We start from the raw sequence: 21,112 nt of genomic DNA, 5'->3' as shown, positions 1-21,112 counted from the left end.
ATGCCCTCATGTTTGCCAGTAACATCTAAATGCCCATTTAAGCCACTTTCTGGGTTGCCATGCCTTCATACATCAGGCCAAGTTAAAAAATACTTTTCTTGTCAGATTTTTTTTTAAAAAGTCGATTTCTAGATCTTGATATCTCTCTTCAGAGAAACTGTTTTGATCAGCATTAGAGGACATCTGTTACCAACCTGGGTTCTTGGATTCCTTAATCAATAGAAATTGGTAAGAGGCCAGCAGAGGAATTCAGGCAAGGCTTTAATTGGGACTCGTGCTGCAGAACGAGGGAACAAGAATAAGTAACAGGTGCCCTTGCTGGCTCCCTAAGGAGGGGCGAGCTGGTCCCTTAAATGGGGTGAGGGTAGAGGAGGACCTGTGAGCCAGGGCAGAGGGGTGACGTAGGTGGCCTGCCCACCCCTTTGTGGTGCTATGGGCAGGGATCACACGCAGTGCCCTGCTTTTGCTCTGACATCTTAGAAGTAGCATTTGGGCTTTGGTCTTTTTGTATCTTGTTACTCATTTGCCCCAATTGCGATCATGCGTGCAGTTACTTTTAGTCCCTTATGGTTTCTTTGTATTCTGTTACTGGAAGAGACATTTGTCCAGGTGCGAGCACTGCAGTAAAGGGTCCCATAATCTCAGTCTGTCTCAAAACTATCTTTGGAAAGTTTTGGTCTTTTTCCTTTTATAACTCCAGTGTGATTAAATAGACTTTTCAAGAGCTGAAGAAGAAATGCATGTTGAATAAATTAACGCTATTAATTAATCAACTTCTCTCAGGAGGCTTTAAGGATTAATTTAGAAAGAGCACAAGATTTGGAGTGAGGTACAGACTGTGTGGCCTTGATCAAATTACCCAACTATTGCACTTCAGTAAAATGGAGGTGATACCCAGAGCGCTGTCATGAGCAGTCAGTGCGAACTCGGTCCAGCCCCTATCCCAGGCCTGGTAAATCTTGCTGTCCTTCCCTTTGTTCTCTTCACATGAAATGAAGGGTAATTACTGCAGTGAGGAAATGTCATGAGTGCCACTTTCCGTGTGTTGGATGGTTATTGAGCACATTCCCACACATGTTGATACAGGGCTGAAAAACTGTGTCTGGGTTTCATCATAATACTACACAAATTTCATATCTAGACAAGATCGGGAATCATAGCTTAGAAATAAGTCAAGAAAGAGCTTTTCAGGGTTATCACAGAATTTGCTGAATGGCAAGCTCTGAACAGAAAAGCTCCCATGGGATTGCATAAAGTAGAAATGTAATGTTGAAATGGAAATTATTGTTATTGGTCTCTGTTATGTTCGAGTTTATTAGTGTAACTGATCTCATGTTGTTCTTAGCTATTATCAGGAAAACTGCAATGAACAAAACATTCTTAAAATTCCTGAGTAAGGCTCTGTGGCACCTCTTTTCAAAAATGCTTCTGAAATGGTGCTTTCCCTATATAATAGGTGATCAGTGTATGTTTCTTGGACCAGTGACTTCCCATAGGCAGCATGAGTCTAAGTGAATATAAACATGTTAGAGTAACCCTTCTTTTATGGTCATTCCATGGGTCACAGTATAGGTCACTAATTTTGAATCGCCATCACCTACAAGGCCCTGCTTTCTTCCCTGATGTTAGCTCTTACCACCCTTCCTGCCCTTCGTGCTGTTTATACACACTGACATCTGGGGGACTCAGCCACCCTCCGGTTCTTCTGCCCAGACTGCCCTCCCCTTCCCCATTCCTTGGCATGGCTGCCCTCTCTCACATCATTCAGATCTCAGTTCATCTGTCACCTCCTTAGGCCTTCCCTGGACAACCCCCTTCTCTCTCACATCTCTACGTTTTTTCTTCTTCAGGGCACTTACTATTCTCAGAATGAATCCTCATTATTCATTATCTTCTTGCTTGTCACTCCCCTTACCAGGGAAGCTCCGTAACAGCAGAAACTTTACTATGTTATGGATTTCTGTTTTGTTTTGAAATGTGTCTCTGTACTCTATTCTAATTTATAAGAAAAGGCCGAAAAATTTATGTGAATGATTTAAAAATTAGGGGGGAAATGGGATTGCAATTTTTTTCAAATTATTTTTACTTCTGCTGTGAACTCATAATTGAATTCAAAGCATTAAATCATCTTAATCTATTGATGTGACTTTTTCTGACCTTTGTGGATGGCACAGTGTTGTTTTTGGGGAAGTATTGTTGTAAAATTTGAAATGTTAATGTTTATTTTTCTTCCAACAAAAAAGTGAAATTATGATTAAGGTATTTTTTCAGGACTTCATTGTTTGAGAAGCTCTTAAAAATGTGCTTATGTGTTGAAAACTAGTTTTGCAACAGGGTTATCGTCCATAGTCTTTATGATACATAGCAAGTATTTCAGATTCTTTTAGATTTTGAGGGCAGATCTTGAGGTTGCTTCTGTAAGAAAATGGACCAGTGATGCCCAATGAGAAGGGTGCAGAGTAACACTGGCTCCCCCACTCTGTGAATAAATGTGATGACAGCTTTTCTGAGAAGGGACTTGAAGAGAGAAGATGGGGGTGGACATCTTGGAAGCTAGGTGGGGAAGGATGACGTGGAGAGGAGATGGAATGTCAGAGTGGTGGAATTTCCTTCGATCAGGGAGATCTTGCCTGCTGGGTTAGTCAGGGACCTGGAATACCACATTCTCCTCCATACATAATAAACGTAATAAATGTCTCTTTTCTTGCTCTCCCCAGCTGCCCTTGTGGAAGGTAAGTGACTGACTCATATCTTAATGGGACAAGGGGCAAAGGTCTTATTATTGACAAGGCAAAAAAAATAGAATCTTGCCTTTCCTTCATTAACATTCAGAACAAGTATGTCCCAAGTATGTCCTCTTATGCTGTGCCTGGCGCTTTAAAAAATAAATGACAAGGGAACAAAGAGTTCTATTAGAACGGACTGGTAATGCAAAATATTCCTGTGGATATGCCATTTTATTCTTTTAGCATATGATCATTTTAGGCAGAGGATCTATGTGGAAACTTTTGGAGTTAAGTACTAGGTTTTAAAGTTTGCATCAGGCTCCTAAATTTCTGTAAATATTAAATAAATAGAATGATAAAACTATAAATCCATGGAGAGTCATTTAGGTGCATTATTAATAACAACCTATCTTTCAGGACAGCTGTGAAGACCTGAGAGTAACAGAAAAGCACTTTGGAGAGAGCATTGTGGGCAGGCCTTTTTTTTTTTTTTTTTTTTTTTTTTTGAGCAAAGTATATTAAATTATATTTTCTAGAAAATTTAACAGAACCTGTAATTGAAAAACCTATGGCAGTATTTTGGGGAGCCAGGTTTTTCACTGTAACAGGATCACAGTGAAGATACTTGGCACTGAAAAAGCCGTGGTTTAGCCCTTCTGCTCGTGAAGTGCACGAGCCTCAGTAACTTCCCTCACAGGAGGTATCGGCCTCTATTTGAACACTCTTCTCAAAGTAGGAACAGATCTCGTGAGTAGTACTTGAAGCTTGTTTCTGGGGCGCACACTCTGACCGGGAACATGCGAAGAAGGGCTCAGTGCTAAATTCACTGCATTTACTGCTAATGCCGAAATGAGCCTAAGGAGAAGGCAGCTGAAAGCTTTGAGGATGTCAAGTTAACAATTTGTTTTCTACTTTTTCTGCCTATAGCTTTTTGTTTTTACTTTTGTTGTTTTTTTTTTTTTTCTTATGACATTTTGCTTATTTAATTACAGTGGTCTTTGAGTTGCTACAGTTCTCATTATCATCACACTCACTCCCATCCCATGGGCCTGTGTGATCTAGGTAACCACTCGGCTTCTTTCCTTCAGCTCATTCAGATCTCTTTTGTATATGTCACCTTTATAATGGACTCTTTCTTAGACACACTTCTAAAGTTTCAACCCCAGTCCCTACCCTCCAGTCAGGATCTTACCTCTCTGTTTTAACTTATCTGTGGTTGCTAACCTCCAGGATGGCCCTGCTGATTCTTGCCTCCTGGTACTCCTGCCATTGTGTAGCTCACCCCTACACTGAATAGGGCTGACCTGTGTAGCCAATGGGATATCGTTGAACTAATGGAGTGTGACTCCCAAGGCTGGACTGTAAAAGACACTGCACTTCTGCCTTGTTCTCATTTGAATGACTTGCTCTGAGGGAAGCCACCTGCCAAGTCATAGGACCTTCACCTGTGGAACTGAGGCCCCGCGCCCACAGCCAGCACCAACTCACTGTCCACGTGAGGGAGCCTTCTTGGAGGCGGGTCTTCCAGCCCCAGTTCACTTTTCAGATAGAGGCGGCCCTGGCCAGGATCTTCACTGAAACTTTATGAGAGGCACCAAGCCAAAATCCTCTAGCTAAGCAGCTGTTTCTAAATTCCTAATCCAGAGAAATTGTGTGAGATAATAAAGGTTTTTGTTTTCTTAAGATGCTCATTTGCTATATATAGCAATAGATTGTTGTATACTATCTAAATAAAACACCACCTAACATTATTTTACCTATTTATCTTGCCTTTATGTATCTGCCTCACCTAGAATATAAACTCTAGGATGGCAGGATTTTTCTTCCATTTTGTTCACTGCAGAATCCCTAGCACCTAAAACAACTTTCTCACAATCACCCCCTGAGATAGGTACTGTTATTTTACAAATAGGGAAACTGGAGCACAGTAAAGTTAAGTAACACAGCCAGGATCATGTCGTTAGAGCCAGACTTTTCTCCACAGCCTAACATGCTTCATCAGAACCCTGCACTGTCCCACTTCTCTGCGGGCTGTTTTGTGTGATGTACAAGACTCTATGATAGATATTATTGGTGGTACAGTTAGATTTGAGACATGATCTATCTGTCATGCAGTTAATAGTCCAATTGGGAAAGCAGGATAAGTGTCAGATAACTACCATACAGAGCAGAATTTGATCAATGCACATGAATGTGTACTGATGTTCAAAGGGTAACACAGCCCCTTTTCCAAAAAATAAGAGGCTACCTGTGCTGCTTCTGCATAGGTCTGTGGTTTGTGTCATATTATGCTCACCATCCAAGCCACAACTAATCAAAATAGGGATAATTTCCTAAATCAAAGGCTGACTACTCTAGGCTAGGTAGCAATCCAAGGTGGGGGACCTGGTATAAGAACCCTAAGAGGCCTGGTTGACTGCTGAGACAGTATCATCAGATTTCTTATTACCCCATGTATCCTTACAAAAAAAATCTCTATTATTTGGGGTAACCTGAGCAAATCTCTAGTCCTTATAACCAGAAAAGGCCTTTCACATGTAGTGTAGTGTAAAGTCCTGTGGAAGTTCACAGGGGTCAGAGGTTACTAGAAGGTGAGGGTTGGACACTTCATGCAGAATTGACACATGAGCTGCTGCTGGAAAACATACACTTTAGTCAATAGATGGTTTAGAGATCACAGTTCATTATAATTCTAAAGCCTAAGAACTACAAGTATACGAAGAAATAATTTGTAAATGTCACTTCACTTGGTGTTGATTACATTTTTGTGTACTTATAGATGTGCTTTATTCCATTTAAACAGTATTTCAAAACTATTTTTTTATATTCTTGAATTATTTATTATCAGTACAAAATCCTCTGTGTAGCTGTGACTAGAGCATTTCTCAACCCATGGATCAAGAAATTCCAATGATTTATAAAGGTGTTTCAGGTGTCATTAAACATAGTAATGGAGTCTGTTTCCATTTCAGTTTTTTAAAAATTCCATAAGGCTAAAGAAAAGACCACAAAAGGAACCAGAAGAAAATAGAAAGAAGAAGAAGAAGAAGAAGAAGAATAAAAAGAAAGTCAAAGTTTGCAATTCAGAATATCTGCCCTTGTGACTTTCAGTTTGAGTTTCATTCTGGAAATGACTGCTTGGTTTTCCTCTATCATGTCTGAATACATGAAACATATGGTGGAGGAGTGCGGGGAGGGAGGGGCCTGCCTAGTTCACTCATTCAACCAAGATTTGACTCCTTACTAGGTGCCTGTCATTGTGCTTTTTATGGTGCTCCCTCTGCCTGGGAATTCTTTTTCTTTTTTCCTTTTCCACATGGCAAACTCATTTATCCTGTGAACTGCAGCTCAAATATTGCCTTTTTGAAATGTTCCCTTGCTCTATGAGGTATTTACTTTTTTTCTATAGTCTTACAGCATTTAACCCCTCGTACCTTTAATATGTATATGTGTCTGACTCGCCCATCAGACTGAGCTCTTTACGTGTAGGACCCATTCCTCTTAAATCCCTTTATACTTACCCCTTAGCTAGGGTTACACTGTGTCTGACATGTAGGAGTTGCTCAGCAAAAGTCTGTTGGATGGATGATGGTAGCAGCAGTTATCGATAACTTGTTCAAAAGTGTGAAAGAGAGAATTTTGCTTCTGGCTACAACAGAGTGGGACACTCATGTTCCCACTAACAACTAGAAAATCTAGATAAAATTTGGAAGGAATGGTATTTGCAGGCATCAGAGAGCTGCTAAGGCAGCTTGTTGAGGTGAACCCAGTATTCTGTGTGTTAATTTTCCCGTTAGGAGAATTGCCCAAATTTTAAGCTGCTAAAAACAGAGCAGAGTCTTTGGCATTCTCATGGTGTTAAGGAGACAAAAATTTGAGTTTTTAACTTGCCAACGAGGAGTGACTCTAGTTAACATGCAGGCTTTCAGTTGGAATCCACGGGTGTTGGGCCTCACAAAGGCTGTAACACCCCCTCAGACGGACTCAGTCCTTGACACTCTAGGCAGCTAGAGAACTGAAGATTACCTTAATACTCTCGCTGCCTCCAGAATCCTTTCTAGAGAATAACATCATATAGAGCCCCTGCAGGTTTTCTTACACAGTATCTGGTATTTGATGTTAAAAACAAACAAACAACGAACTACCAGGCATAACAAGAAACAGGCCAAAGAAGGAAGAACAAATAAAGACCAACAGGTGACCCAGAAATTAAGAGTTTTCAGAAATGGACTTTAAAATAACTGTAGTAAGTTCAGGAATATTAGTAAGACTGAGAATTTCACCAGAGACCCAGGATCTATAAAAATGCAAACAAGTTGAAATTCTGTAACTGAAAAATCACTGACATTATGAACTCAATAGATGGGTTTCACAGCAGATTTTTTAAAACTAAGGAGTAGATTAGTAAACCAGAAAGAAAAAGATTGTAATATGGAGAGCTAAAATTATTAAAAATATAGAAAAGAGCAAAAGGAGCATATCAGAAATGGTGAGAAATCTAACATATACATAATCTGAGTCCCAGAAAGGGAAGAGAGAGAAAATGGAGTAGAAGCATTATTTGAAGTAATGATGACCAAGAATGTTCCAAAAGTGACCAATGAAAATAAGCTACAGATTCAACAATTGCACTGAATTATTAGCAGGATTAAAAAAAAAATACTAGGCAAACCACTGTCAAACTGCTAAAAACCAAAGAAAATCTTGAAAGCAGCCAGAAAGAACAACGATCAGACTGACAGCCAATTTCTCAGTAGGAATGATGGAAGGCCAAACAATAAAATTACATCTTAAGTTAAAGATAAACTGCCATTCTAGAATTTTGGTTTTGCAAATGTATCCTTCAAACATGAAGGCAGTACCAAGACATTCACAGGAAATCAATAATCAAGGGAGTTTGCAGTAGACATGCACTTAAAGAAACACCAAAGGAATTTATTCAGGCAAACAGAAGATTATTCCAGTTGGTAACAGAGAAATTAAGAAGGAAAGAAGAGCAACAGAAAAGGTGTTTTTAAAACTAAAGGAATATTGTAAACTATACTTCAATAAAAAAAGAATGGGGAAAAAAAAAACTGGGGAGGGTATAGCTCAGTGGTAGAGCGCTTGCCTACCAGGCGTGAGATCCTGGGTTCAATCCCCAGTACCTCCATTAAAAAAAAAACAAAAACAAACAAATTACCTACCTTCCCCCTGAAACAAACTAAAGGACACTGACCACGCAAAATAGTAATAACAACAATAACCAGAGGAAGGGAAGTTAAAATAGTGTAAGATCCTGGCATTGTCTAGGAAGTGGTAAAAGCACCCATTTATTCTAGGTACTTATGAATTAAGGTTGCATGTTGTAATTTTCAGGGTACCTATTACAGAAATAAAGTTAAAGAATTATAGTTTATAAACGAAAAAAATTGAATATAAAGATGTTTAACAATCTTAAGAGAGAAAAAAATAAAACAAGACAATTAGAAAACAAATAGTAAAATGGCAGATACAATTTCAGATACATCAAATAACTATATTAAATATTTCTGGAAATATTCTAGTTAAAAGACAAAGATTATCAAACTTTTTTTTAAAACCTACTTGCTGATAAGGATAACCACTTTGGAAAAGTGTTTGGCAGTATCTGCCAAAGCTAGACACACGTACCCTCTATGACCCAGCAATTCACTTCTAGAAGTATACCCACAAGAAAGCATGCATGTGTGTACCAAAATATGTGCACAGCATGTTTGTAGCAGCATTACCTGTTATGGCCACAAACTAGAAACTACTCACATTCACTAACAGAAGAATGAATAAATTCATATAATATTGTATAGCAATGAGAAAGAACAAACTATAGCTATACACTAAAACATAAATGAATCTCATAAAATGTTTATCAAAAGAATCCAGATAGCAAGAGTACATACTGTATATGTTCATTAATCTAGGGTCCCAGAACAGGCAGAACTCATCTGTGGTGTTACAAGTTAGGAGTGATTACCTTTGGAAGGGAGTGGACCGAAAGGGTTTGGTTAATGGTCTGTTTCTTCATCTCACTGATGATTATATGGATATGTTCATTCTATGCACATTCACCATGCTGTATATATATGATTTGCACACTGTATGTTGTATTTCAGTAAGTTTACTTTTTAAAAAGTATACAGTAGTCTCTTTGTATCCGTAGGGGGCTAGTCCCAGGACCCCCCCCCCCCCCCCAGATACCAAAATCCACGGATGCTCAAGTCCCTTATGTAAGATGGCATAGTGCAGTTGATCCTTGGTGTCCACAGGGTCCACATCCCCGGATAATGAGAGCCAGCTGTACCAGGAAAGGTATTAGAATTGACTGCCAGGCCAATCCAGTTATATTTCACTTCTGCTTACACCTCATTATCCAGAAGTTACCAGAAGACTGGGAAATAATCCATCAGTGGGCTGTACTCTGTACTATAAAAAAGCACCTGAGGTCAAGTACCAGAGACAGCTAATGGTCTTTGTCATATTCTGAGCTTAGTAACATTGAGGTGGTTGAATTTAGACCAGCATAGGTGACTGTTACATTCTGATCTCTGTAGTAAGCCATTCTTCTACTTTTTTATATTAAAACTGTAATTCACAGAGAACTTTAAAATAAAATTAGGTAAAATCATGGTGATTTTCCCTAAGAAAATATGGAAGATTAATGTCTTAAACTCCTTTTTTCACTGGAATTCAATAAAATCTTTGTATCCTTTCTCCATTCTGGTCAGTGAAATCAAGCTCTTGCAGGCCTATTTTTGCTTCTGAGGCTAATTAATGCAATTCCAGAGCCACGGCTGAAAAATGTACACCTTCATTATGAACAACAACAAAAAGACCTAGGCAGAGATGAAGCAGATGCAACAGCAATAGAGGAAGAGATGCAGCTGTTTTATAAAACTAATTCAAAGAATCTGCTTTGATGAGGTGTTAAATGAAGGGCATTCATAAGAACATCAATGTTGTTTTCCTGTGCAAAGGAAAACGTGTCTGAATATCCATAATCTAGCAACTAGTTTTCTTCCCTGTTCTTGAAAGTATATTTCAAACAAAAAGATCTTGTAAGACTCTTAAGACTTTTGAAATTATTACTACATACTGCAAAGGTGACCTTGAAAGAAAACTTGTAATTCTGATTGGTTGTCTTCCTTGGTAGTTTATTGCATTGGTCATTATCATGTGTAATATGCTATCACTTACATAATCTGAATTCCTAAGCAACTTAAAGACTTGTAACTTTGTCAAGTCAGAAGAGAATCAGTGGCACATTTCTTTTCACACATGTACAGTGAAGAAAAATAAATTCCTATCACACCAGTCAATTTCTTATTTTAACAAAGACCAAGAGCCTAATGGCTAAATTAACAGGGGAAATTGCCATTCTTTTTTTCTTGTGAAAATTTAATATCTAATATCATTACCTTTAGGAATTCTTGAAGTTCTCATTCTCAAGTTGTCTAACAGTATTTCTCTTCCCACAGACTGCCCTTCTTCCACCTGGGTTCAGTTCCAAGACAGTTGTTACATTTTTCTTCAAGAAGCCATCAAAGCAGAAAGCATAGAGGATGTCAGAAATCAGTGTACTGCCCATGGTAAGGAGCTTATTCTTTTTTGTTTTTTCACAGATCACTGAAGAGTATTCACTAATTTCTTTTAAACATTGTTTTGTCATATCTCACATTTACCTTGGTCCTTATAATAAGTGGACTTTTACTCTATAATACACAAGCCACAGGCAGTGAAATTGGGGTAAACCTTTGAGGTAGAAGAGAGTTGTTGGACAGTACCTCCCAAATGCTTGTGACAGAACCTTAGCACCAGCAGTGTCTATTTAATGTGAGTGCTCTGTGTCAGGCACTGTTCTTAAGCACACAGTGTACTTTAACTGGCATTAATTATTATAGCAAACCTATCAGATAGTTTATTATTAGCCTTGTTTTATCCAGAGAATAAAACTAGTTCAGTTACTTGTTCAGGGTCACACAGGAAATAATTGGCAGAGCCAGGATTCAAACCAGGGCCTGTCTGATTGTAGGAGCAGCATTCTGAATCACTGCTCTTCTGCCCTGAAAGTACTGTCTCAGGCATGCCATGTGGGCAGAAGTCAGATTACATGGGACTATCATGTGAGACTGTGGTAAAGAAGTATACCATTAAATAAAAATGAGGAAAAGGCTGTTTGCTACATGATACGCTCAGTAGTCCTGGGAAGGATATTTATATATTCACATTGTGAAATATTTTAAATAAAAATGTGATTTTTAAAAAGATGTGCTTGGGTGCTCTTTCAATCTTTGGCTGTTTGTCTCAGAGTGCATCCTTGTTGTTAAGCCTCTAATTGTGATACTCGTCAGCTCAAATGAAGACTGTGGTGTGAGCTAGCATCTTTTTCAACTGACGTCTTTAACGATAAGAGTCCATGATTATTTAAAAGTGCTTTTTATTACTGTGTGAGATCCAAAAGAAAAAAACAGACTCTTGATCATTTCATTACATTTTGTCTTAAACATATATAAACACCTGCATTGTAAAAATTCCCTTTACCTAAAAAAAAAAAAAAATTTCTGACAACTCACCAGTGTAACATTTTGGAAGAATATCAAATTGCATTAGGATGCTTTAATTAAAATCATATTCACCTATTATAGAAGGAATAAATGTAAGGATAGGATTTTTAAATCCTAGGAAGTGCCATGTAATACTCAATACGTTTATTGTTTTCCTTACTTGCTCAATGGTGTTGAACATTGGCTCTTTGAAAACAAGACATTTCCAACATGCCAGTATGGTTTCACTTCAAGGAAACTGAATAATGAGAATTTTGCTGGTCTTACAAGATTTTCTAAAGTGTTTCCCCCACAACTGTTTTCTCTTTAAAAAAAAATTTATATCAGGTACACTTAGACATAAATACAGATTTCAGTAAACAAACTATATTTGATGCTCAGAGCCAAGAAAAGACATGTTCCTATACTCTTAATAGCTTATATGAACCACAAGGTCAAATTTTACTGTCCAGCTATAATACTTAAGCAGTTAAGGAAATACATACTGTACAGAGGCATAGTTAATACTTTTGACTGACTTCCTCTGTAACTGAACTGGAGTTAGTTGTATTTGCTATTTTTCTGTAGCAAATGAAGCAAAACAAAATGGAAAAAAATCCAGAATTTTGAAGCCTGATTTTTGATTACTTGTTTTGAAGTCCTCCTTGTTTAAGCAGGGTAGCCATTTAGGAATTTTAAATTACTGTATACAAATCTGCGTATAAAGTTTGCCTTGTGTCTAAAGAAAAATATGTCCTTTTTCCCCAGTTAAAAATTTATAAATTCAGTCTTGTCTTACTGATTTGATTTTTTAAAATTTCTCATACATTTCTGATAAACTCACAGTTTATTTGATAATCCTCTACATTTGCTTCCACTCTGGAAATACCCAGAAATTTCATTGATGAGTCAGAAAATTAGCTAAAATTAGTTAATAATACTGTTACATTTTTTGGCTAGGGTAATGTTTTGTTTTGGAACAGTAAGTGGACATGCACTTAGTGTTTACTATTTATGAAGAAGGAAGAGCATAAGGAAGACTAGGATATTTACATTTGGATTTATAAAATCTTCACAGCTATACAAAGTCCTATCTTAAACCTATAATTAGGGGTATAGAAAATAAGTGACTTATCCTTCGGGCTGCAGAGAGCTAGATTTAGAAATATTCCCAGTGCTTTGTGCCAATTTACTTGATGTTACATGTCCTTATTTTGGGTACTGTCATTGTTTATTTAGGAAAATAATTGTGAGAGGCGAAAATTTTTTATTTTGCAACATTTACCTTTGATTTTGATAGTATGATTATAAGAGAACAAACAAACATTTTCAACCTTTCCTTTTTGTGATCTATGTATGAGCTGGGTCACTAAGCATAAAAAGAACATAAAGGGCCGAATTACATTTCAGCACATAGCATCACTGGTAATTCATTGTAAAAAAATTTGCTTGAGCACATGTGTTCTTCAGGGACTTATGCTGTCATTTGTTAAACAAAATGAAAGTGTGTCTTACTTGCCTTACATAGTAATTTAAGTTTACACGGTAGTTACTTAAATTGCAATGTTAAAAATCATTAAAGTTCTGTTGGCTGCCACAAGGTCAGAATAGAATGAAAACCTCATCTCTGAACACTTAAGCCTAAACTATAACCTGGTTAAATACTTCCCTTGAGGATTTTTCTAAAATGACATTTTGGTTACATTTCACAAATAAGTACAAGTACTAGAGTAAAACAGATCAAAGGTCTATATGACATTTAACAGACAGGAAGTGATAGCAGCTGGAACTGATAAGAAAATCATCATAGAATTTTTAAAAATGGACCTATGACTGAAAGAACCTTGCTGAATCCTAACTTTGGATTAATTAAAATATTAAGTATTTTAAAGGTCAGTCTTATTTTTTTCTTTTCTTTTAAAAGTTCTTTCTTACACAGTTAGTGCATGATCACTATGTAGAAAAACATATGCAACTCTTTTAAAAACAAAATTACCCTAAATTGTACCATGCTGAGGAAATGTAATCAGTGTTATCATTTTGGCAAGTGTCCTTCTAGACTTCCTCCCCACCAGGCAAATATATTTTAATAAATGCTTGATATATAGAGACAGGGTTCATATTAGGCACTGTTCTGTAATCTGCATTTTCCCTTAAAAATATTTTTCTGTGGCAGTACAGATAGGATGCATATTTCCTGATTACTGTACACTATTCCTCTAAATAGATATGTGATAATTGATTTAATCTTCCAATATTGGTCATTAAATTATTTTCAATCTTCCAGTGCATAAATGTGATGAACATTAATGATTGTCCCCTTTTGAGCACAGAGCCAATGACTGCCTTAGCATAAATTGTTCAGATTGCTGGATCAAAGAATAAGGACATTTTTTTAGGGCTTTCCCTACATCTTGCCAAATTGTCTCCAAAAAGGTTTTACTAATTTTTACTCCAACCAACCACTTTTAAGTTCCTATTTTTCTACACCCAAAGCCAGCACTGTTTGCACGTCTGAAACTCTGCTTGCTTTTTCATTTCTTTACCAGTGAGATTGCACTTTTCACATATTTCTTGTGTTATATTTCCTTTCCTTTTGTGAGTGTGAACTGCTTTTTTAAATTGTATTCTTGATGTACAATATTATGTAAGTTACAAGTGTACAGTATACTGATTCACAATCTTTAAAGGTTACATTCCATTTTTGGTTACTATAAAATATTGGGTATATTCCCTGTGTTGTACAGTATATCCTGTAGCTTATTTTTTACATAATTGCATCTTTTAATGCCCTGTGCTTATATTACCTCTTCCCCCTTCCCTCTCCCCACTGGTAAGCACTAGTTTGTTCTCTGTATCTGTGTGAATTGCCTTTTTAACAGTTGGAGACCATTTTTTTTCCTTCTGTTCAGGTGTTTGCCTATTATTTTTATAATAGAGCTTTAGTCTGCCCAGTTTGTGATTCTCTTGTTTAACAATATGGTATGTTTGGGGGAGGTTTTAGGCCCTATAGTTTTCTTCTCCCCTGTGGTTAAATTTATTTTTTTAAGCCTCTTTTAAAAGATGTAAAAGTGGGGTTGGGGGATATAGCTCAGTGGTAGAGTTTGCACACATAAAGCCTGGGTTCAATCCCCAGTACCTCCATTAACAAACAAAAAAAAATTAGATGTAAAATAATCACCTAGTACAAATTTTTCTTACTTCATGACCTGATAGCTCTTTCTCTTCTCCATTTATGTTGATTACCTAAAAATTACCGATTTTAGGGTGATGTCTTGCAACAGCCTATTTAAGTTTCCTGTAATTCTCAGTGTGTGTTCCCTGGATCAGCAGCATCAGTGCCACCTGGGAACTGGTTAGGAATTTAAATTCTCGGCCCCATCTTACTCCTACTAAATCAGACACTCAGGGCCCAGCACTATTTTAACAAGCCCCGCACCCCTGGGTGATTCTGATGCGGACTAAAGTTGGAGAGACAATGATCTAAGACAACATTCTGAAGTTTTCAGGAGTCTGTTAAGTCAGGATAATTTTAGAATAATGTAATTTAATAGTACGAAAGGCTTCCTCATCTCTCCATGTATTATTTGAATTAACTGCAGTACCCAAACTCCCAAGATAACTTTAAAAATGTGTAGGATCAACAATTTCTCCTTCACAATTAGAATTGTTGACTTCTAAAATTACTGAGAGTGGAGGGTCACGTTCCTTAAGAACATTTTGGTGTTGTATTCCTCCCCAGCTGAATACAGATGAAAGGATGTATTTTTCCCACGGGTTGGATGTACCTTCCCCACCAGGTTTCTGGTTGCTATAAGCTGTGATGTCATCATTCATTTTTACTTACAAAAAAAGAAAAAAACCATACAATATCATGAGAGAAACTAAGTCTATTAGCGTTTTCTCCTAAGTGGAATTAAGAGAGTAGCATGACTTTCTGCTTTGCAAGATCTTTGTTGGGTTAAGAAACAAGATTAAATTATCCTGGAAAAGTGAAGTTACCTCATTTTATAGGGTGCTATGTAGCTTATAGGTTGAAAGGATAAAAAATGTTAATGTGAGACATAAAATATATGTGGCTGCTGCTGTTTACTCTTGAACCAGGTGAAAATCCTAGGAAAAAATCAACTATCCATTGAGAACAAGGAAGAAGGACCTCCTTTATCACTTTCCCTAACAAGGAGTTTTCTAAGGATGACCAGAGAGAAATTTGGGAAGGCATACGCTTCAGGCAGCAGGCGCATGGCAGCCAGTTAAATGAGGCAGGTCAGAGACTGCTTATTACTTGAACTTGACTAGGTCTTGGTACTGTTCTGGCAAGTTGCCTTATTAGTACTTTTCAGCTATCCAGGGTGTGGTCAGAGCTACTTCAACTGAGGGCGGGAGGGGTCATGACTGCTGGAGGAAGGGGTAGTGAAAAGTGGAGAGATGGATAGTGTTTTACTGCGCAAGCCTCCCCATGATGTTTTGTTTCCACGTTATGAGATTACCAACCTTAGGTGAATGAAATAGGAAGTGTGACTCTCTTCAGTTTATCATGTTACTTTTCTCATGAGTATATTCTTTAGAAATGTGCATGATATTTTCAAGCTAATTTTTTTAACATGTAAAAGTGTAATACATGTATTATAATAATGTATAATTTATATATACCTCATGTGATTTTCACTGATTCTGGGAACATGCTGATTTATTCTCCCTAAAATAATTTCAGGAGCAGACATGATAAGCATACATAATGAAGAAGAAAATGCTTTTATACTGGATACTTTGAAAAAGCAATGGAAAAGTCCAGATGAGATCCTATTAGGCATGTTTTTTGACACAGATGGTAAGTGATATTTATCTGTGAGATACCACTTTTTTTCCCTTAATCTTAGTAAAACTGATGACTTTCTTTTAGGTTCTTCAATTCTCTAGTTCAAGGTGATGTTTCTTTGTGGTCTCCAGGTATTATATTTTCAGTATGCACCCATATACCACAGATTTTCCAAGAGCAGCTCAATGTATCAGTTAGTTGATTCTTTTGTCTGAATTAAAATGTAATTCTAGACTCAGTACTTTGTAATATGGTAGGGTAATAAAGTCGGTACGTGTCAACAATTAATAGGATAGACAGCTGTCAAGGTAATGTTATGTAAATGTATTTGTCAGTGTAGAAAATATAAAGTATATATATAATTATTTTCAAAATGAAATGAAGTTACTAAGGTTACCATGAGTATCTGAACTATTGCCTTGGCTATTTCTCCATGAAAATTATATATACATATATATACTTTTTTTTTTTTTTTTACAAAAATGGGATCTTCTTCAGAACCTCTTGAACCATTATCTTTTACTTGCCTGTACACAGGATATATTCCACTTTCTAATTTAAACCCTATAAAAGTTCAGACAAGACATACCTTAGGACACCTTTAAACCCTTTGACATTCTAACATCTTTTTATGCTGTCATAATGTTGAAAATATTCCTTAACTGACAGATGCCAGTTTCAAGTGGTTTGATAAATCAAATATGACATTTAATAAGTGGTCAAACCAAGAAGATGGCGAGGATCTAGTTGACACCTGTGCGTTTTTGCACACCAAGACAGGTGAATGGAAAAAAGGAAACTGTGAAGTTTCTTCTGTGGAGGGAACCCTTTGTAAAGCAGCTAGTAAGTATAACTGAAGGCCTTTTTTTCCGTTCTAATGGGTGGGGAAAGTAGGGCTGGTTTTAAAATAATTGAGATACGTGCCTCAATACATAGAGGAAGTAAGACTTCCTATTAGGTTGGTTTGCTCCCAAGAAACTCTTGGAAGTCAAATATGTACTTCTGTTACATCTCAGATGTAGGACTAGATCATGTGAACCAGGTATACTTTTATTTTATCTGCTTATTCTTAGAGATTACAGTAAGTCAAAAAATTTTCCTGTTGTTCAAAGGAATTACCAGTCTCTTTGAATGTGATTTGATTAATCAGTGGAAGTGGTGAAGACTATTCATGGCTGATTCCAGAATTCTAATGTTTACAAAGAATCTGATTCAGTACAAGAACATCCTGGTTAGGCAAAGAAAATCTGCATAATAGTTTATAATTTATTTTGGATTAAAATGTAAGTTTTCTTTTTATGCATCACAGTGCTTTCTAATGAACAAATTTATCCTGTCCCACAGTATTTTTATGTTACTGTTAAACATTAGTTTGTTCTTTTATGTTTTACAAAGAACTGTTTTCTCATTAAAGACACTTAGAATTTCAAAATATTATTTTGGGATGCTTGAAACATGACAGAAACAGTCATTCTCCACATTGCATCCTTAACATCTTTTCTGTTTCGACTGTAAACCAAAACTATACAACTATACATCTTTATTTCCTTTCTTTACATCTGGAATTACAGTTGGTTTTTGTTTTTGTTTTTTTTAACCTGTCTCAGTGGGGTTTTAGATTAATCAGTCAGTTTTATGGTAGTAGCATTCACCTTCCAGTATTTGTTGGATTTTTTTTTTAAGTTGGTTCTTTTAATATACTGTGCCTCAGGGCACCATTACAGAAACCAAATTTTTAATTAAACTATAACTTCAAAATATCAGAAATAGTGAGCAAATCTGTACCAATGAGGTAAGGTCACAGCTGTATACTTTAATTGTAGTTTTCTACAGACTTTCCAACCAAAATCTTATTTCCCTCTCTGCATCACACTGTCTTTTTCTTAAGTTCCCTGATTGTTTTTCCACCATCCGAACTAATGCATTTTTAGACCTTTACATCTTTTTTAAGTAATACAGACATATGACTAAGCAAAAGAAATATAAGTAATTTTAAGCTATTAAAGGGTTCATTTTTAACTACTTTGAAAGTGTTTAAAGGCAGTCTTAGAATAAAGCATACTTACATTTTAATTTTGATTTTCTTTTGTATTTTAGTCCCATATGAAAAGAAATATTTATCAGGTAAGTAATGGTCTTCTGTTAAAAATTTCCCACAAGTAAAAATACACTGATTCTAGTGTATTAAAGTAGTACTAAAGACCCCTTTAAAAATGAATTATGTAACACTGTAAAGTAGAACAACTTTTGTTAAGAGCATGGAAAGATCTTAGTTTAGTAATAAGACTTGGCATTTTAAATACATCTGCAAGTTATGTATGAAATGAACATTTTTTGCCAATATAAGCAAATTAACATACATGACTTATTTACTAATATAGTCTAGATATCTCTCCATATCATTAACTATATATAAACCCTCATTCTTTTTTACAACTGCCTACTCTTCCACTTTATGGACATATAGTTATTTACCAGTTCTAGAATTCTGCTGGGTTGTTCCCAAACATTTCCTATTATAAACGATGCTATAAGGAATGAATCACCTTGCACAAACACACGTTTATCTGTAGATTAGACTCCCTGAAATGTAACTGCTGGATTGAACATGAATATGTAACTTTGATCAATACTAACAGTTTCAGAGAAATTGTACCATTCTGCATTCCCAAAAGAAATGTATAAATGCCTGTTATGAAACTTCTGCATTTTTGAAAATTGGATGGTATTTTTAACCTGTTATTTTTGATATATAATTAACAGGGTAAAATGCACAATGTTAAATGTACACCTCGATGGTGCCTGTGTATATACCTGTGTAACCAACACTCAAATCAAGATATGGAACATTTCTATCACACCACAAAATTCCCTCATGCCCCTTCCCCAAAAATGTCCACCCTGCCACCATCCACCCCACAGTAGCCACTGTTGATTTCTATTACCATAGGTTGGAGTTGTTTGTTCCTGAGTTTCACAGGAATGTAACTCTACTGGCTGGCTTCTTTCAATCAAGATTTTTTTTTTTTTTTTAAGATTCATCAATGTTGTACATACATGTATTGTACTTTTCTATTTCTGCATAGTATTTTTATAAACATACCATAATTTCATTCTCCTTTTTATGGCTATTTGATTACTAGTCTGGCATGAATGTGCTAAGAGCTGCACGTGAACATTCTCATACTTCTTTTTTGGACCTATATTCTCATTTTCCTTGAGTGAAATTCCAAAAGTGAAATTACAGGGCCAAAGGGTAGCTAATGTTTAGTATTACTAGAAATAATCAAGTATTTCACAGCGGTTGAACCATGTTACATTTCCTCTGACAGTGTACACAAGTTCCTTTTGCTGTACACGCATCCCATGATGGTCCCGTCAATTTTAGCCATCAGATGGGTGTGTAGTGATCTTACTGTAATTTTAATTTCCCTGATGAAAACAGATGCTGAGTACCTTTACACATTTATAAGCCACTTGGATATCTTCTCTTATGAAATGTCTCTTCAACTCTTTTGCCCTTATTTTGTATTTGATTTTCTTATTGTTATTTTTTGGTTTTTAAAAATTTGGATGAGTTCTTTGTTAGCTATGTGTATCATGAATACTTTGTTTGGGGCTTGCTATAACTATGACAGAAGAGAAGGAAAGGAGTGTTTATGGGTTCACATGTATACAGGAGAGTTAAATTCTCACTCTTCTATAGGAGGAAATTCAACAACTTTTAAAGAAAACCAAGCAAAGCACCACCTGTTTTCCCTTATTTTCTTTTGTCTTTTCCTTTTCAGATAACCACATTTTAGTATCAGCTTTGGTTATTGCTAGCACAGTAATTTTGACAGTCTTGGGAGCAATCGTTTGGTTCCTGTACAGAAGAAATCTGGATTCTGGTTTCACCACAGTTTTTTCAACTGCACCCCAGTCACCTTATGATGACGACTGTGTTTTGGTAGTTGCAGAGGAAAATGAATATGCTGTTCAATTTGACTAAAATTTTGGAAATCTCATATTAAGACATCTAATACCTTGACTGTGATTCCTGTGCAAGATTTAATATAAAACCTGGCAATGAAAATTAGTTTTTATATTACCCTATTCTAGTAACATTCATTGATTGTCATGTAATCACTGATTGTGACAAAATTTTTAGGATCATTATAAGAACAAAGTTTTGAAGAAAGGAAAAATATTAGATATAATTTAATGGTTTTAACCACCTCCCCAAATGCACCTTTCATTTGAATGAAGGAAAGCTTAAAGCCCAAGTAGTAAAGCAGGTAAAAATAAAAACCCAGTCTACGTGTCTTGCCTCCTCTATCTTCCTTCCCACTTAGTTGAATGACCTTAGTTTATAGCTGAATTAAAAATAAAATAAAAAATATGAAGAAAAGATTCTACTTACCACTATAATTTTAGCAACCACTGCTAGGTCTTTAGCAATTTCTATGACCGTTTATCAATAAGATATGAAGAAAAAACCTGATCTTAAAATAGATCCTCTACATTTAGATAATACTTATGACAGTAACTCTGATAAATCCAATACTACTTCTATCTTCCTTCATGATTCAGATGTAGAAACTGTACAGATTTTAACATCCCATATGCCACATAACTATACAGTTTCAGTACTTTCAGAACACTGTTTTGGACCACAAATAGTATTTAGCACTGATCACAACTAGTCAGAATTTCAGTAAAGTTTAATACATTTTTTGAAACAAAAAAGATTACAGCCATACCAGGAAGGTGTGGAGGAAGTCGAAAATGTGGGTGTAAGTGTTGGATCATAGTGCCCGTGCCCTTCAAGGATTTTTCTCCTGCCACTTTACCTGCTCCTATATAAGATGTCTCATGCTCCTCAAGCCTCAATGAACTTTATCAGTGATATGAAAACTGTAAGCAAAAGCTGCAAAGAAAAACTACATATTACTGTAGTGATGATGCTCAGTTTTCAGTAGATGTACATTTTCAGGCAATGGTGAAAATTATTTTAGGGGTAAAAAATG

At 36.2% G+C, this 21,112-nt stretch overlaps 1 protein-coding gene and 1 non-coding gene across 3 annotated transcripts in view; both read left to right on the top strand.

The window, feature by feature from the left end:
• The window catches only part of LOC105081940 (CD302 antigen), a 103,634-nt gene extending 83,228 nt beyond the window's left edge, over positions 1 to 20,406 (top strand). For both annotated transcript variants that reach the window (XM_010971363.3, XM_074363765.1), the window contains 5 exons: positions 10,220 to 10,330; positions 15,999 to 16,115; positions 16,773 to 16,946; positions 18,201 to 18,227; positions 19,892 to 20,406. In XM_010971363.3, the coding sequence (XP_010969665.2) occupies positions 10,220 to 10,330; positions 15,999 to 16,115; positions 16,773 to 16,946; positions 18,201 to 18,227; positions 19,892 to 20,094 (632 nt within the window). In that variant the 3' untranslated portion in view covers positions 20,095 to 20,406. The remainder of the gene's footprint in view (positions 1 to 10,219; positions 10,331 to 15,998; positions 16,116 to 16,772; positions 16,947 to 18,200; positions 18,228 to 19,891) is intronic.
• On the top strand, positions 7,806 to 7,878 carry TRNAG-ACC (transfer RNA glycine (anticodon ACC)). Its single transcript has one exon. It is a non-coding gene; the product is annotated as a tRNA-Gly (tRNA).
• Positions 20,407 to 21,112: the final 706 nt, after the last annotated feature.

The sequence above is a fragment of the Camelus bactrianus genome, chromosome 5 (genome assembly GCF_048773025.1).
Source record: "Camelus bactrianus isolate YW-2024 breed Bactrian camel chromosome 5, ASM4877302v1, whole genome shotgun sequence".
NCBI classification, from domain to species: domain Eukaryota; kingdom Metazoa; phylum Chordata; class Mammalia; order Artiodactyla; family Camelidae; genus Camelus; species Camelus bactrianus.
Note: the sequence above shows the minus strand (reverse complement) of the source record. Positions and strands in the feature narration are given on the sequence as shown.